The sequence below is a fragment of the Rhamphochromis longiceps genome, linkage group LG12, assembly GCF_057381845.1.
Source record: "Rhamphochromis longiceps isolate RC_006_pf linkage group LG12, R_longiceps_female_GT1.1, whole genome shotgun sequence".
Taxonomy (NCBI): Eukaryota; Metazoa; Chordata; class Actinopteri; order Cichliformes; family Cichlidae; genus Rhamphochromis; species Rhamphochromis longiceps.
Genome location: NC_140568.1, coordinates 18,163,363 through 18,181,533, shown reverse-complemented (window position 1 = coordinate 18,181,533; position 18,171 = coordinate 18,163,363). Strand labels below are relative to the sequence as shown.

The window sequence follows — 18,171 nt, the reverse complement described above, 5'->3', positions numbered from 1 at the left end:
TGAAGGCAACATTCCGAGCTTTCAGCAGCCTGTAGACCTCTCCTGTCATCCATGGTTTTTGATTGGCCCGGACAGTTATGGTTTTCGTGACTGTTACATCCTCAATACACTTGTTGATGTAGGCAGTAACAGTCTCTGCGTACTCCTGGAGGTCAGTGGTGTTGTTATAGGTGGCACCCTGCTTAAACATGTTCCAGTCTGTGGTGTTGAAGCAGTCCTGTAAAGCCTCTGAAGACCCTTCTGGCCACACTTTTATCTGCTTACGAACCGGTTTGGTGACTTTAACGAGCGGTCTGTAGGCAGGCATTAGCATGACAGTGATATGGTCTGAGGCGCCGAGGTGGGGGAGGGGAAAAGCTTTGTAAGCTCCTCTCTCGGTGGTGTAAACAAAGTCCAGTGTGTTATTTCCCCTTGTTGGAAAGTCAATGTGTTGTTGTATTTTTGGAAACACGCACTTTAAGTCTGCATGATTGAAATCCCCAGCCAGGATGAGAAAAGCATCAGGATGGGCTGTCTGCTGCTCACTGATGTGCTGGTACAGTTCATTCAGTGCCTCATTCCTGTTGTTGACATTGGAGGAGGGAGGAATGTACACAGCGCACAGTAGTATGGCTGTATATTCCCTCGGTAGATAGAATGGCCGGCACTTAATGACCATTAACTCCAGCACTGGTGAGCAGTGTTTGCAGACCGCAACAGCATCGCGACACCAGGCATCATTGATGTAAACACAAAGTCCTCCCCCGCGGGTCTTACCTCCCGCGACGATGACTCTGTCAGCACGGTAGCATGTTAGCTGGTCGAGCTGAATGGCGCGGTCCGGGACACTGTCGCTGAGCCATGTTTCCGTGAACACAAAAGCACAGCAGTCCTTTACATTCCTTTGAGATGAACGTAGCAGTCGGATGTCGTCCAGTTTATTTTCTAGCGAGCGTACGTTGGCCAGAACGATAGAGGGGATGGCGGGTTTGTGTGGGCTAGCCGCTAGCCTAGCTCGGATGCCACCGCGCTTACCCCTCTTCTGCTTCCTCTCACACCGCTTGAGGCGCATCCATTGTGGGCGAAGTGCGGGAGTGGGGGTCGGTGATTTAGGTGTCCACAGAGTTTAACTTAAAAAGTTTGTTTCTGCCGATGTCGAGAAGAAGTGTTCGGGCATATCCTCGCTTGCACACAGATAGACGCGACAAAGTCTTACAAAAACACTGCAACTTACAGGACGAAAAACACGAAAAAGTAGTTTGTTTGGGAGAGAGAGAAGCCGCTGCGTGTGCACGCGCCGCCATCTTGGAAGTAGAAAGTAGAAGTAGAAAGCTACAGAACAGTATTGCTACTGCTTGTATGCTAGTGGACAACTGAAAGGCTGGGAACAAAGCGCCCGGCGACCGAGTTGTTCACTCGAATCTGTGGACAGTTTAGCTTTAGCACCCAATAGCACAGCTGTCTACAGGCTTCTGTGAGAAGCGAGAAGAGGTTTTTGAATGACATCTGACGCTATGTCAGCCTATTATATAGGGAGGCACTGGCCCCTCCTGACATGGGCGTCACCTAGCCAGCCTGTAAGGGCTGGCGTAATGGTATTTGAGCTTCTGATGAGGTCACGCAGGAGGCGTTCCCCATAGTGAGACACGAAACGAATGCTATGAAAGAGAACCAGTTCTTGTAGAAAACCAGTTCCCAGTAGACCAGTTTCTTAGAATTGTTAGTCTGCCTGCCTGTTGATCGCTTATCTTCAGGGTGCTGTAGTTAGCACTGTCACCTTACAGGAGGGAGGCTCTGAGCTTAAGCCTGCTTGTGACATTTCTTTGTGGTGCTTAGAGGTTCTCCCTACATGGGTTTTCTCCTGGTACTCCAGCAGATTGCTGTGCTTTTTCTGCCTAAGTGCTTTCTAGCTAGCACCCACATCAGAGAGTGACTTATTTTGCCCAAGGACTGGAACAGCAAAAGGATCAAACCACCAACCTGCCAATTAGTAGATGACATGCAGGCACCCCATTTAGAGCAATTTTTTCCTACTTCTTTATTTAGCACTTGCACTTTCTTTTTAAAGATTTAATGGGGCTCCTATTGTTACAGAGAACATACTCTGAATAGCTGTTTCTGCAGTTAGAATGAAGGATACGCATTTTTGAGAGAGATATTTTCAGCAATTAGGTAAAATGTGTTTTTCAGGCCCAAGACTAAAAATTAAGTGTCACTTTTACCTGTACCAGTTTACATACTCTTCAGAAATCCTTGCTCATTAGCTCAAAACTTGCTTTATGTTTGTGTTTCCTTGGAGAGTGCCTCTTGTTACTGCCTTGATTGAGGTTTCGTGCAAGTTCGGGTGATAATAAACTGCATCACATCAATCATGCCAGCTAGATGTGTATGCTGTGCGACCCATTAGGTGACAACCTACGTGCCCGATACATTGCTGGCAGGCAGTGTTATCCTTGGCCAGAAAAGGGAGAACTCAGCTTGATGTGGAAGGAAAAGGACTCACTTTCTAAGATGTTTTCTGTCTTAATGTTCCTCTAAAGCACATGTGTCAAAATCAAGGCCCGCGGGCCACATCCGCCCCGGCGTACATTTATATCCGGCCGCGAGATCATTTTATATAGATGTATTATTATTGTTATGCATGGCCCGGCATATGAGCCGCTAATAATATACAAACTACAGATACCATAATGCAGTGCTGCAGCCTCCTTGCGGAACGCTAGGCTAACTGGGAACATTCCCGTCAGTGAAGTCAAACTTCTGTTATTGCGAAGGTAGGTGCTCACAATAGTGGAGAGAAAAGTTGATTCTGAAAGCAGAGCCTTTCAGCGCCAGTGGGTGACTGAATATATGTTTACAGACATTGCTGGTAAACCCGTGTGTGTTATTAGTGGAGCTAATGTGGCTGTAATTAAGGAATTTAATTTAAGACGGCACTACGAGACAAAACGTCAGGATAAGCTGAAAAACCTAAATGCAGATGAGAAACTACAGAAAGTAGAAGAGCTAAAGAAGAGTCTGACATTTCAGCAGACTTTTTTCACCGGAGCAAAATCACAAAGTGAAGCTGTTGTGAAAGCAAGTTTTACTGTAGCAGAGGAGACAGCCAAATCAGGCCGGTACCACTCTGAAGAGCTGCATGATGAAGGCGTGCGACGTCTTGTGTCCAGACAAAACGCAGATTTTGGCAAATGTGAGCCTGAGCAGAAATACGATTGCTGATCGGTAGGGATGGGTATTGATTTTTTTTTTTTGATTTTTTTTTTTTGCCTGCCCCGTTTGGCTCTTTTGCCATCAGAATTGTTGTCTAAAGGCAAAGAAAGATGCCCAACGGATTTACTTTACCAAATTGACCATCCCAGCCTTGCCATAATGGTCCATTTGATTCACCTTTTATTGTTTATTTTATTTTCACTTACTGACTATGGGACAGACTTGACTGGGGGAAAGAAGGGGAGAAAGAAAGAGGGAAAGAGAAACAGCTGAGAAGAGGGACGGGGGAGAAGGGCAAAAACCAAAAACCAACAGAATGAGCAGAAAAAGAAAAAAAAGAAGAAAAAAAGAAAAAAAATGCATATATCAATCACCTGGGTCACCTGCTGAGAAAGAAAAAAGAAAACAAGCAGAAGAGAACAAGAGTGATAGAATAAAAAACATCACAATGATATATGGGAATATGACAGTAAATACTAAATATTAAACATTATTGTGCAGCACATAAGATCAACAGAACACAGTGTGCTTTGAGGTAGGAGCCAAAAAGGGTGTAGTTTGTGGGTGTGATCACCCGTGTGTACACCTGTGAGCATGGACGCGCTTGTTTTTTGTTTTTTTAAAAGGTTCCTTCATGTAATGATCTGCTAGAGGGTGTGGGGGGGCCACAGCCCCGTCCTCCAGGGCATGAAGCAGGTATGGAGGAGATCAAAACTCCAGACATCCAGAGGCCCCCAGAACACAAGAGACCAAGGAAGACCAACAGAGGGGCAGCCGCGCCACTGTCCCAGAAAGAGCTGAGGAGAGTCCCAGATGAGGGCTCACTCAGCAGCCGCGGAGCAGAAACCAGGGGGAGTTGCAGTGACGCGCCCGTGAGCTCCGCCGGCAGCCAGCCGTGCCTGAGTGACCGAGCCCCAGGCCGAGAGGCCGGGGGCACCCCACCTCCGAAGTGGCCCGAGCAAGCCCCAGGCTCCAGGCCCCGATAAGCGGCTGCCAAGGAGTGAGCCGGTGTGTACCTGGACGCCCACCCCCGGACACAAAGAACCACCAACGCACCGATGGCTGAGGGAGTCCGCCACTGGCAGGGGAAGTGGTGGTAGGGGGAGATAGGCCTCCATACCTTGGAGGGCCTAAGATGTCCCCAGAGAGGTGGCGCCTGACACCCAACCTGACATATAGACACAGAAATACAGGCACACACATATACAAACATCCATTCCCACCCTCATGCTCTCATATACACTTACTCCACACTCAACCAACGTGGAGACAGACATAAAGAGACGCTGTACACACGATCACACTCCCCAAGCGTACTCTAAGCCCCGGGTCTAGGTACCCTTGCCCCTGGAGGGGGGGGAACTGCCCCCAGACCCAGGTGGTGTTACCCTTTTCCCTGCGGTGGGGGGAGGCAGACCGCCCCGACTCCGCAGCAGCAGGGAGGCCCCACACTCCAGACCGCAGTCGGACGGCCAACTCCTCCTCCTAGCCCCCCCGCTCCAGCAGGTCGCAGAGAATGGGGGTGAGAGAAGACTCCAAACCTCCCTCCACCCGCTCATTGTAGTGTTGATGCATGTGTGTTCTAAGGTGCATTTAAAACCCAGGAGGGCATGGTGCTACCTGCCAGATAGCAGCAGGTAAGCGCATGGTCCCTCCTGCTGGCCCTCAATGTCTACGTGTATTTAACATTGAGAGGTGGGCAACGACGCCAGGGGTGGGGTGTACACCCTGATGGTACTTTGGATTCCGTATATCGTGCCCACCCCCAAGATCCTATATGTATGTGTAATGAGAGTGTGAGTAATGTGAATGTCTAAGTTGTGGGATAAAATTGAGGCAGAGGCAGCCAAAAGGGGAAAGGAGGGGGGGAGGGGGGGGGGGGTGGCCTCCTCTGCACCCTGGTGACATACCCCTACTCCAAGGTCCTGCATGTGTGGGTGGTTGTGGTGGAGCGGGAAGAGGGAGGCAGCTGGAGATGGGGAGGGGCAAGTGACCCCTCCCTGGGGCCAGCTCCCCCGCTGACCCCATTAGGCACCCCCATACCCCGCGACCCACCAGGGAAAGAGGGCCCAGGCCTATCCAGACCGGGGCCCAGCGCAGCAGCACCTCCCGGCCCCACAGAGCCCAGGACAGTCTACCCAACCCCACCACAGAGAAAACTGCACCCACCCCACCATCCACTCTTCTTCCAGACTACATAAGACAATAAACACCCAGGCTGAGATCTTCCTCCACCTCTCCTGTATCTCCCCCTCCTGTAGAGAGAGCCCCTGAGGAGAGGAAAGCTCCTGCAAGATGTGACAATCTTCCCCACCAGTTGAAGAGCCCCCCAGGTGGCTCGATGCACCGGCGGCACCCTGCTCCAGGGCTGGGCCCTCATGCACCCACCCACCCACAACCCCGGCAACACACCAACCAGGACCCAAGCCCCCGAGGCCCGGCCCGGGCCCCAGCCCAGAGATGGGATGGGTATTGATAAGATTTTAACGATTCCGATTCCATTTTCGATTCTGTTTAACGATTTGATTCTTTATCGATTCTCTTATCGATTCTTATTTTTAAAAAAGGAGAACACTAAGGTCGATTAGCTTAGAACTTTGTTTTTTATCTTCTCTTTGAACAAGATAGAAATTTAGGAGTAACATGGCCTTACAAACCCAACAGTGAGATCTTAAGAGATCCAGCCTACGGCTCTTCAATGGGGTGTCACAGGGTCCCCAGGAAAAAAAATGTAAATGTAAAATAATAAAATAAATATTCTCCTGTAGCAATAACAAAGTGTAACATAAATTATTCTGTAGCAATTACACAAGAATATCCAGTAATGTCCCTGCCTACAATTAAACATATTCACTTACCAAAGTGAAATCGGGGCATCTGCTGTGGCAAATGGGTGCAAGCCTTTGACCACAAACTCAGTCACTGCTCGGTGACATTCGTCTATCCTGGCCTGAAAGGAGACGCTACCGGTAGACTGCAGTGAGAACTGCCAGCATATGAGACAGCCAGACTCTGTCTGTCTCTCTCGTCATGGTCACCTAAATGCACAGTAATGGCAGGTTTTGTAATAAGGCAGATCGCGCTAACATAATATGCACTGTTAGTTGATTATTTACCTGCCGCATTAACGGGAGAGGACGTGCAAGCGTTACCGCTGCTGCTCGGTTGAGATTCACGAGTCCGGAGCGGAATTAAAAACACGACATTCATTTAAGGTTATCACGTGTTTTGTGAGCAAATGCTTTTGCATATTCGTAGTGTTTCCTCCCTTAAATGAAATATCTACTTTGAAAGTATTGCAAGTTGCCCTGTTGTCATCCGTTCTCGTAAAGTATAACCAAGCTTTTGAGCATTTGAGCCGCTGGCGCCGTGTTTCCTGCCAGGTAAATGACGCTCCGCAACGTGGTGACGTCATTCGGGGCGACTGGAATCGATAAGGGAATCGTTTGCAAAAATGGCAAACGATTCCAAGGAATTGAAACAGTGGGAACCGGTTCTCAACAAGAACCGGGTTTCGATACCCATCCCTACTGATCGGGTTGGTGAGATGGCCACTGATTTAAGAACACAGTTGTGTGAAAGAAGCAAAAACTTTATTGCATACTCTCTTGCTGTGGATGAAAATATAGACATGATGCACATTGCACAGCTGGCCATCTTCATCTGTGGAGTGGAAATATTGAACATTAAGTCGATGCACGGGACAATGACAGGAAAAGACATTTTTGAAAATGTATGTCAAAGTGTAACCAACATGAAACTGCCCTGGGACAAACTTGTTGGACTTGCAACAGATGGAGCGCTGGTGTTGTGCGGTGAAAAAAGCGGACTAGTCAGCAGGATGCGAGTAAAGATGCAGGAGGAGAACTGTACCGGTGAGCTAACAGCATATCACGGCATCATACAGCAGGAAACGCTGTGTGGTAAAGTCCTAAAAATGGAGCATGTAATGACCACTGTAACGCAAACCGTGAATTTTATCGGAGCTAAAAGTTTAAATCCCCGTCAATTTCAGTCTTTTATGTGGGAAATAGATTCAGAGTTTGCCGACATTCCTTATCATACAGAGGTCCGTTGGCTGAGTTGGGATAAAAATTCTCAATAGTTTTTGAGCTCAGCAAGGAAATCTGTCAGTTCATGGACATGGCATGCATGATGCGGTGAAGGCATTTTAAGTGAAGCTGTCAAAAATGCACCAGTGCAACCTGCCTCACTTTCCCCGTTGCCGGGTAATGTTGAACCGAGTCAGCGGACTTTGCTGAACTGCAAAGACACACACACACACACACACACACACACACACACACACATATATATATATATATATATATATATATATATATATATATATATATATATATATATATATGTATATATATATATATATATATATATATATATATATATGTATATATTAGGGGTGCAACGATATTCGTATCGATATTGAACCGTTCGATACAGTGCTTTCGGTTCGGTACGCATATGTATCGAACAATACAACATTTGTAATTTATTTTATCAATTTTCCTTCTGACGATGCTGTCTGTGTTGAGCGCTCAGTGAATCTGCATTCGACTACTCCGCCTAGGCTCGACAGTGCAGCCTAGGCGGAGTAGTCGAATGCAGATTCACTGAGCGCTCAACACAGACAGCATAGTCAGAAGGAAGAGCGCAGGGCAAGCTAGCGAGACAGAAGTTAAGCTCTCCTTGTAACAGGCAAATTGAACCTCATTCAGATCTGGCGTTTGGAATTATTTTGGTTTTCATGTGACGTATGACCCTGAAGGTAAGCGAGTCATGGACTAAAGTAAAACAGTATGTTGGATGTGCCATGCAATGCTCAATTACATTGGTGTGAACTAGTGTGTTAGCGCAGTTAGCTCGTTAACGTGTTGGCCGTCTAGCCCCATGCACGGAGCGATCGGCGGTAGCTCGTTAACGGAGATTTGCCGTGTTGTGGCGTTAAGGTCATTTCAACGAGATTAACCTGAAAGCACTAGTGGGAACACAACGAATATGACTGCACATTTCAAATTCAAATTCAAATTTTATTTGTCACGTACACAGTCATACACAGTACGATATGTAGTGAAATGCTTGGACAACTGCTCGTGACCTAAAGAAAACAAAAAAGGAAAGGCTATGAATAAGATAGGAAATAAATATGAAAAATTAAAAAGGGTAAATTTAACTAGGAAGGAATAAAATATAAATTAAGGTTAAAAATGAAATAACTGTACAACACAAATTAGAATGAAGGGTAAATTTAACTGGGAAGAATAAGATAAAATATATAAATTAAAGTTGAAAATAAAATAACTGTACAACAAAATACACAATACACAATATAGAACTATATAAGAATGTATGAAGAAATCTAAATATAAATAAATATATACACAATAACAGCAGCTGTACAAGTATTAACTGGAAATGAAGAATATAGTGACCAGTGTTGTGCAAAAACAAAGTCCAGAAAGTCCAGTGTGTGTGTAAGAACCATATGTGTGGGTCAGTACTGTGTGGTGGTGTGATTGAGAGACCGTATCGCCTGCGGGAAGAAGCTCCTCCTCAGTCTCTCTGTGTTGGTCTTCAGGGAGCGGAATCGCTTTCCTGACCTCAACAGAGAGAACAGTCTGTTGTTGGGATGGCTGAGGTCCTTCACGATCTTCCTGGCCTTGGTCCAGCACCGCCTGCTGTAGATTGAGTGCAGGTCAGGGAGCTCGGAGCGGATGGTGCGCTCAGCTGACCGCACAACCCTCTGTAGAGCTCGTCTGTCCTGCATGGTGCTGTTCCCGAACCAGGTTAAGATGTTTCCCGCCAGGATGCTCTCTATGGTGCACGAGTAAAAGTTCCTGAGCACCTTGGAGGGCAGTTGGAAGTCTCTCAAGCGTCTGAGGTGGTAGAGACGCTGTCGGGCCTTTTTCACCACGGTGTTGATGTGACAGGACCATGACAGGTCCTGCGTGATGTGAACTCCGAGGTATTTGAAGCTGTCCACTCTCTCCACTGGGCACTCGTTGATGACGGGGGTCTGGTAGTTCCTCTCCTGCTTAGTGCTGAAGTCCACTATCAGCTCCTTTGTCTTACTGACGTTTAGAAGGAGGTTGTTCCTCTGGCACCAGTTCTCCAGATTCCTAATCTCCTTCACGTAGGCCGTCTCGTTGTTATCAGAGATCAGGCCCACCACGACGGTGTCGTCAGCAAACTTGATGATGGTGGTGGAGCTGGTAGTGGCCACACAGTCATATGTGTACAAAGAGTACAGCAGGGGGCTCAGAACACACCCCTGGGGGGCTCCAGTGCTGAGAGTGGTGGAGGCTGAGACATGTCCGCCCATCCTTACTGCCTGTGGTCTGCCAGTTAGGAAGTTGGAGATCCACTGACACATAGATGAGCTGAGTCCCAGATGCTCCAGCTTGGTGGTGAGTGTGGAGGGAATTATGGTATTAAATGCAGAGCTGTAGTCTATGAAGAGCATTTTAACATAATTCCCCCTTCTAGTGTCCAAGTGAGTGAGTGATGTGTGGAGGAGATGAGAGATGGCATCGTCTGTGGAACGATTTGGACGGTAAGCGAACTGTAGTGGGTCCAGTGTGTCTGGTAGTGAAGAAATGATGAAGTCTCTGACCAGGCGTTCAAAGCACTTCATCACTACTGAGGTGAGGGCTACAGGGCGATAGTCATTGAGAGAAGCAGGGTGGGGTTTCTTCGGGACAGGAACAATGATGGACTCTTTGAAGCATGTGGGGATCACCGACTGAGATAAAGAGATGTTGAATATCTCAGTGAACACAGGAGCTAGCTGGTATGCGCAGTCTCTTAGGATACGACCTGGGATGCCGTCTGGTCCTGCTGCTTTCCTGGTGTTCACTCTCTTGAAGGCTCTCCTTACTTCATGCTCGGAGATGACGAGCACGTTTCCGGTGCTGGCAGTATCTTCCTGTCTGCAGCCGTTAGCGCCGCTAACACTAGCATTGTTGGAGACCTTAGCTGCAGCCTCGAAGCGAGCATAGAAAGTGTTCAGCTCGTCTGCCAGAACACAACGAATATGACTGCACATTTACGCCGACATCATCCTAGTGCAAAGACAAAAACAACAAGCATGCTACTAACTTTAGCCGAGTCATTTAGACAGCTGTTAGCACGTGATTCTCCTTATGCTGCTGAGAATATAGCCCAGAAGAAGCGGATAGTATAGCTTTTATTTTGGAAAGAGCCATTTCTCTGTAATAAACTCTCTTTTCCAAAGATGAGTGATTCCTCAATCAGATACAGGGCTCGCAATATCGCTAGCCCGACGTCCCGGAGCTAGCGATTTTTTCAGTCGGGCTACCAAAATCTATCTCTTCCCTGCCCGTCGGGCTATTGTAGGAAAAATATATGTCAATGCTTTTGCATTCTTTCAGAAATGTAGCTGGGTAATTATGTCATTGGCATCGGTGAGCCACTGTCAATATGTGACATATTGAAGTCGCGTTTGAATTTGCGCTTGTTTTTTGCTTTCACTTTGCAATCGCGCGAACTGTGTATAGAGAGGGACAGCACTGATCTGTGAGTGATGATAATTTGTGCACCAATTCCTCTGACATCGTCTTATTAATCGTTAGCTTACTATGCAAACATGACAAGTGAAATCTCCCGCAGCAAGCTTAAACATGTGAGAGGTTGATCGCGCAGAGAATCGCTGAGCTTATGTGAGTGCGTGTGTAAAAGCATTTCAGTTCTGCTGAGCCAAATAAGACAGGTCAGGGTGAAGAAGTGACAGCCAAAGAAAAGCTTACCACAAAACGGAGAAGTTATGACAAATCAGACTATAAGGCAAAAAGAAAGTGCAGCTTTATGGTTTCATGGACAAAAGAATTTCTGTGGCAGCAATATGATGAGCTAAATAACCAGGGCTGCACATAAGTGGTCCGCAGGTGCGCATTCGCTGTCAAAATAAAAAACACGCACAAGGGTTAGGGTTAAATTTAAAAACTGTACTTTTGAGTTAAAATATATATTTATAATTTTAATAAATGACAAATAAAAAAATGCATGAACATTTTTTTTGTATCGAAAAAATATCGAACCGTGACACCAAAGTATCGAACCGAACCGAACCGTGAATTTTGTGTATCGTTGCACCCCTAATATATATATATATATATATGTATATATATAATATATATATGTATATATATAAATAAATAAAATCTGGAATAATATTCCTGTCTGTTTTTATTCATATTTATGTTTAAAAAAAACATTGTTTTAGTGTGTTCAATAAACGTTTATCTTGTTTGGCCTGCGACCTAAAGTGTTGAGTTTTGGCCCTCTGTGCAATTGAGTTTGACACCCCTGCTCTAAAGCATGCTGCCACTTCTGCCGTCTACATTGCCTTGTTGTTTTTTTTCAGGGTCCGGCTACAGCTGTTCAGAACACAGAATATGGGCTGGGGAGTGAGAGCCATGCAGGATATCCCTCAAGGAACATTCATTTGCGAGTGAGGATTGTTTCATAAGTGAAGCAATAAAATGTAGTGTGTTTAAGAGCATAAAAGATATATAAAATGAGCTGTGCTATAAGCTCACTTCCGTTCTGATCCACAGGTATGTTGGCGAGATCATCACAGATGGAGAGGCTGACAAAAGAGAGAATGATTCCTTCCTGTTTACTCTCGACAATAAGGTGATTCAATAAGTTTAAATACATTTTTAAAGCTGCACTCAGCAGAGTTTATTTATATATAGCCATGGATAAAAGGAAGTCCATTTTTTGCAATTCTAAAGTCTTAGTGTAAATTGTAGGTTAAGGTACAACATCTTGAAAAATCAGGCACTGTGTTGAAGACTTTGTAGTACTGTATCACCCCAACAGAGCTCCTCGCTCTCAGACTGCGGGCTTACTTGTGGTTTCTACAGTATTTAAAGTTAGGATGAGAGTCACAGCCTTCAGCTTCCAGTATGGATTCAGGAAACAGACACCCTCTGTACTTTTAAGACTAGGGTTAAAGCTTTCCTTTTCGATTTTGGTCTTTCTGACTTAGTTTCTCAGGTCATTTTAGAGAAATTTTGGCCCACTAATTTTCACAACATTGCTTCAGTTTCCAGGCATTTGTTTATGAACAGCTCTTAGTGTCCTGCCACAGCGTTTCAATAAGGTTGAAAACTTGACTTTGACAGGACTATTGCAGCACCTTCATTCAGTCCAACTATTCTGGAAATGAATTGCTGCTGTGAGCAGCAGTTTACATGTTCTCACTGTAGGTTCAACTTAATGATAAAACTGTTGATAAAATCTAGATTAACTGTTTGCTTTTGTAGAAGCTGATCATATGTTTTTTTGCTCTTTCAACTTCATCATGGGGGTGTCACCTTTTTCTAACATCTATCTTATCAAAAGGCAGTCATTAGCAGGATACAAATTTTGCTTTCCTTTTTTTCTTTTTGGTTTGTTTTTTTAACATGTGTGCAGGTTGGGGATGCCCATTGTATTGATGCAAGACTCTTTGGCAACATTGGTCGCTTCATCAACCACCTGTGTGAGCCCAACCTACTGGCTGTGAGGGTGTTCACCATACACCAGGACTTACGCTTCCCCCGGATAGCCTTCTTCTCCAGTCGGTCCATCAAAGCTGGAGACCAGATAGGGTGAGTGGTGACGAAAAATCAGTGGGCCCAATAATGGCTATTTGCTAAATGGCTGATCAATTAAAAAGCAAAAAGATGGGAGAAATGCACTTTAACCAAGTTATGAGTGCTGAGGTTGCATAGTTCATCCAGCAGAGGGCACTTTGCAACTTCCCTGTTGGGTAACCATCCAAACAGCATAAAATAGTAATTAAATGAGCGTGTATGTAAATGTGTCAAGTGTCTGCCTTGGGATCTCCTCAGAGTAGTACACTACCAATCAAAAGTTTGGACACACCTTGTCATTTAATGGTTTTTCATTGTATTTCCTATTTTCTATATTGTAGAAGCATGCTGAAGACATCAAATAGATGAAGCAAGATATATTAAATTATGTAGCAAAGAGAAGAAATGGATAAATAACTCTAAATGTGTTTTATATTTTAGATTCCTGAAAGTAGCCACGCTTTGCTTTGTTGATGGCGCTGTACACCCTTGGCCTTCTCTCAGTGAGCTTCATGATGTAGTCACCTGAAATGGTTTTTACTTCACAGGTGTGCCTTGTCAGGGTTTAATTGTTGCCTTCTTAATGAGGTTGGCACCATCAGTTGTGTTGTGCAGAAGTCAGGTTAGTACACAGCTGATAGCCATATTTGACAACTGTTAGAATTCATACTATGGCAACATCTGTTTGCTTTTGTAGAAGCTGATCATGTGTTTTTTGTTCTTTCAACTTTTATGCGTCACACAAAGACATACAGGGAGTGCAGAATTATTAGGCAAATGAATATTTTGTCCACATCATCCTCTTCATGCATGTTGTCCTACTCCAAGCTGTATAGGCCCGAAAGCCTACTACCAATTAAGCATATTAGGTGATGTGCATCTCTGTAATGAGAAGGGGTGTGGTCTAATGACATCAACACCCTATATCAGGTGTGCATAATTATTAGGCAACGTCCTTTCCTTTGGCAAAATGGGTCAAAAGAAGGACTTGACAGGCTCAGAAAAGTCAAAAATAGTGAGATATCTTGCAGAGGGATGCAGCAGTCTCAAAATTGCAAAGCTTCTGAAGCGTGATCATCGAACAATCAAGCATTTCATTCAAAATAGTCAACAGGGTCGCAAGAAGCGTGTGGAAAAACCAAGGCGCAAAATAACCGCCCATGAACTGAGAAAAGTCAAGCGTGCAGCTGCCAAGATGCCACTTGCCACCAGTTTGGCCATATTTCAGAGCTGCAACATCACTGGAGTGCCCAAAAGCACAAGGTGTGCAATACTCAGAGACATGGCCAAGGTAAGAAAGGCTGAAAGACGACCACCACTGAACAAGACACACAAGCTGAAACGTCAAGACTGGGCCAAGAAATATCTCAAGATTGGTTTTTCTAAGGTTTTATGGACTGATGAAATGAGAGTGAGTCTTGATGGGCCAGATGGATGGGCCCATGGCTGGATTGGTAAAGGGCAGAGAGCTCCAGTCCGACTCAGACGCCAGCAAGGTGGAGGTGGAGTACTGGTTTGGGCTGGTATCATCAAAGATGAGCTTGTGGGGCCTTTTCGGCTTGAGGATGGAGTCAAGCTCAACTCCCAGTCCTACTGCCAGTTTCTGGAAGACACCTTCTTCAAGCAGTGATACAGGAAGAAGTCTGCATCCTTCAAGAAAAACATGATTTTCATGCAGGACAATGTTCCATCACACGCGTCCAAGTACTCCACAGCGTGGCTTGCAAGAAAGGGTATAAAAGAAGAAAAACTAATGACATGGCCACCTTGTTCACCTGATCTGAACCCCATTGAGAACCTGTGGTCCATCATCAAATGTGAGATTTACAAGGAGGGAAAACAGTACACCTCTCTGAACAGTGTCTGGGAGGCTGTGGTTGCTGCTGCACACAATGTTGATGGTGAACAGATCAAAACACTGACAGAATCCATGGATGGCAGGCTTTTGAGTGTCCTTGCAAAGAAAGGTGGCTATATTGGTCGCTGATTTGTTTTTGTTTTGTTTTTGAATGTCAGAAATGTATATTTGTGAATGTGGAGATGTTATATTGGTGTCACTGGTAAAAATAAATAATTGAAATGGGTATATATTTGTTTTTTGTTAAGTTGCCTAATAATTATGCACAGTAATAGTCACCTGCACACACAGATATCCCCCTAAAATAGCTAAAACTAAAAACTACTTCCAAAAACATTCAGCTTTGATATTAATGAGTTTCTTGGGTTCATTGAGAACATGGTTGTTGTTCAATAATAACATTATTCCTCAAAAATACAACTTGCCTAATAATTCTGCACTCCCTGTATGTAAAAAGAAATGACTGTCCATCATTGCTTTAAGAACTGAAGGTCAGCCAGTCCAGAAAATTGCTAAAACTTTAAATGTGTCCCCAAGTGCAGTCGCAAAACCATCAGGCATTGCGATGAAACTGGCTCACAAGGAAGACCAAGAGTCACCTCTGCTGCTGAGGATAATTTCATCCGAGTCACCAGCCTCAGAAATCGCAAGTTAACAGCACCTCAGATTAGAGCCCTGATAAATCCCATACAGAGTTCCAGTAACAGACACATCTCTACATCAACCTTTCAGAGGAGACTGTGTGAATCAGGCCTTTATGGTCAAATAGGTGCTAAGAAACCACAATTAAGGAAAAGCAACAAGCAGAAGAGATTTGTTTTGGCCAAGAAACACATGGACATTAGACCAGTGGATATCTGTGCTTTGGTCTGATGAGTCCAAATTTGAGATCTATGGTTCCACCTGCCATGTCTTTGTGTGACACAGAAAAGATGAATGGATGGTCTCTACATGCATGGTTCCCACCATGAAGCATGGAGGAGGTGGTGTGATGGTGTGGGGGTGCTTTGTGGCACAGTTGGGTTATTCGAAATTGAATGCACACTGAATCAGCATGGCTACCACAGCATCCTGCAGCAACAGGCCATCCCATCCCATGCCTTCAGTGAGAATCTACAACGTAAATAGTTATAAAAATAAAGAAAAACCATTAAATGACAACGTGTGCCTGGGAGACTTGGGAGCCTTGGGAGTCTTTCACATTGACTTTGGGAGACTTGGGAGCCTTGGGAGACTTTCACATTGACTCAGTAATAGCAACATATTTTAATGAGATGCAGGGACAAAAATAACCACTGCATGTGACTGCTGAGACTAATGTGTACTCAAAGTTTTAGATGAATTTGTTTGGAAACTGAACTGTTCTTCATGCAGCAGGGTGCAAAGATGAAGCTTCTGTCTGAGTAATAATGTTGGAAATCTGTTTTATGTTTCTGAACGAAGAAAACAAAATTGGCCAATATATCGGAATATCTGATTTTTAAATGACCAAATATCAGTATCTGTATTAAAAATCAGAAATTGTCCAGGCTGTAGGATGAACAAGTTAACACAGTTGTTCTCTTTTCCTCAACAGGTTCGATTATGGTGATCACTATTGGAGGGTGAAAAGCAAGTACTTCAGCTGTCAGTGTGGATCTAATAAGTGTCGTCACTCAGTTGCTAGTAAATAGAAATTCACTGATTCCTCTTTGTTACTGTGGCCTCTTTAATGTAAGAAACACTGCCCCCTGAACCAGATACCATGTAAGAGTAATGTCATGACTACACGCAGTTATGTTGTCTGATATTTACCTGAAATGAAAGAGAGACATGTTTTAATCACCAAAGCACAAGATCTAACTTATTATAATGAAGTTACTTTTCTGCCAGAAAAAATAGTGCTAATGAAGACTGAGAGACACAGATGATTTTTACATTCATGGATTCTTCCTTTCATATTTCTACATGTGGAATAATGAAGTTAACTGATTTGTGGTAGTCTGAGTTCTTTTGTGAACTTTTAAGTTTTTAACCTCATGTTTGCTTTGTAGTCATTAAACATATTTTATATCATCTGTGGTATTTTTTTGTGTTAATAGAGAAATGTTTCAGTAGATGCAGCTTTTTTCCCTTCTTTTTGCCGGATGATGAGGTCTGTGTTACATTTGGTATTCCAGTTCATCTCAGGCTTCTTGGATTGATGGTAGTGATTAGGGGTGGGCTTTTATAATCGACTTATCGATTCTGGCTTGGATAACGTAAAATCGATTCATTAAAATCCTGAATCGATTTTTTAATATAAATTTATTTTGCCTAAAATGCCAGAATCTCAGGTAAAATCTCACAAAATTTCAACCACCACCAAACAGCTAAGACAGTAAATGAGAGCAGAAACACGGATTCTGCACAAAGACTTAAACACACAGCGCGACCCGCGGATCAGAATCAGTTAGATGTCGCCTTTCTCACGGTTGGGGCTGAAAGCCGACAGCTTGGTGATTCTGATCTGCCGCGCTTTGTGTTCACGCCCTTTATGCTTTTTGTTACCTAGTGGCTACACAAGCCAAGAAGTACCAACGACTGGATTTGGTGTGTGGTAGTGACAGGTATATGAACTTTTTTTTTTTTAATTATTTGAATATATATGAGTGCTTGTGTATAAATACACAAACAATACACGTATACTTTCAATTGTGTAATTTAAGTGATCTAGATAGCTCTGTTTTGGAAGTTCAGTTAACGCTAGAAATGTGTTTTGGAATTTGTACGTGCTTTGTCTCTAGGGGCCAACATATATAAATAAAACCACGTGTTTTTTTTTTTTTTTTTTTACATTAGTAATTCCTTTTGTGCATAATTTTATATTGTTGTTAATAATATATTAATTAAAGCAACAAAACAACCTGAAGAGCCGGCTCTTTTAAGTGATCTGAGCCGAAAAAGCCGGTTCTCTAAAAAGAGCCGGAAATCCCATCACTAATTGATGGGTTTGAGAGTATAGATTGTATGCAAAGAAGGTAAATCTAGCCATACAAATCTCTTTTTTTTCTTTTTTTAAATTATAGCCATCACTGTTAACAAAACATATGATGCCTTTTGTATGGCCTCCTTTAACAACGTGCTAACCTTTTTTACAATCAATATTGTATGGATGTATCGAAGCTGGATGTGACAATTTGTTTAAGAGCAGGGGTTTGATGAGAAATTTACAGCCCAGTAAAACCACTGCATAAAAACTGATCCCTTTCGTTTAGATTAAAAGGGGGGAAAAGTACAAAATTAATATGCAGTTAACCGGTGATTTACAAAGATTACGAACAGCATGTTTTAATTTAAGTAATCCTCTTCCACTCCTCCATGATGATGTCGCGGAGTTTGTGGATGCTAGAGACCTTGCGCTCCTCCACCTTCCATTTGAGGATGCCCCAGAGATGCTCCATAAGGTTTAAGTCTGGAGTTATGCTTGGCCAGTCAGTACCTTTACCCTCAGTTTATTTAGCAAGGGACTGCTCTTTTTCG

The 18,171-nt window shown here is 44.0% G+C and overlaps 1 protein-coding gene across 4 annotated transcripts in view; it reads left to right on the top strand.

The window, feature by feature from the left end:
* The window catches only part of LOC146657144 (histone-lysine N-methyltransferase EHMT1-like), a 69,556-nt gene extending 52,831 nt beyond the window's left edge, over positions 1–16,725 (top strand). For all 4 annotated transcript variants that reach the window (XM_085424992.1, XM_085424995.1, XM_085424994.1 and 1 more), the window contains exons 20-23: positions 11,594–11,680; positions 11,787–11,865; positions 12,652–12,827; positions 16,247–16,725. In XM_085424992.1, coding sequence (XP_085281118.1) covers positions 11,594–11,680; positions 11,787–11,865; positions 12,652–12,827; positions 16,247–16,343 — 439 coding nt within the window. In that variant the 3' untranslated portion in view covers positions 16,344–16,725. The remainder of the gene's footprint in view (positions 1–11,593; positions 11,681–11,786; positions 11,866–12,651; positions 12,828–16,246) is intronic.
* The last annotated feature ends 1,446 nt before the right edge of the window (positions 16,726–18,171 follow it).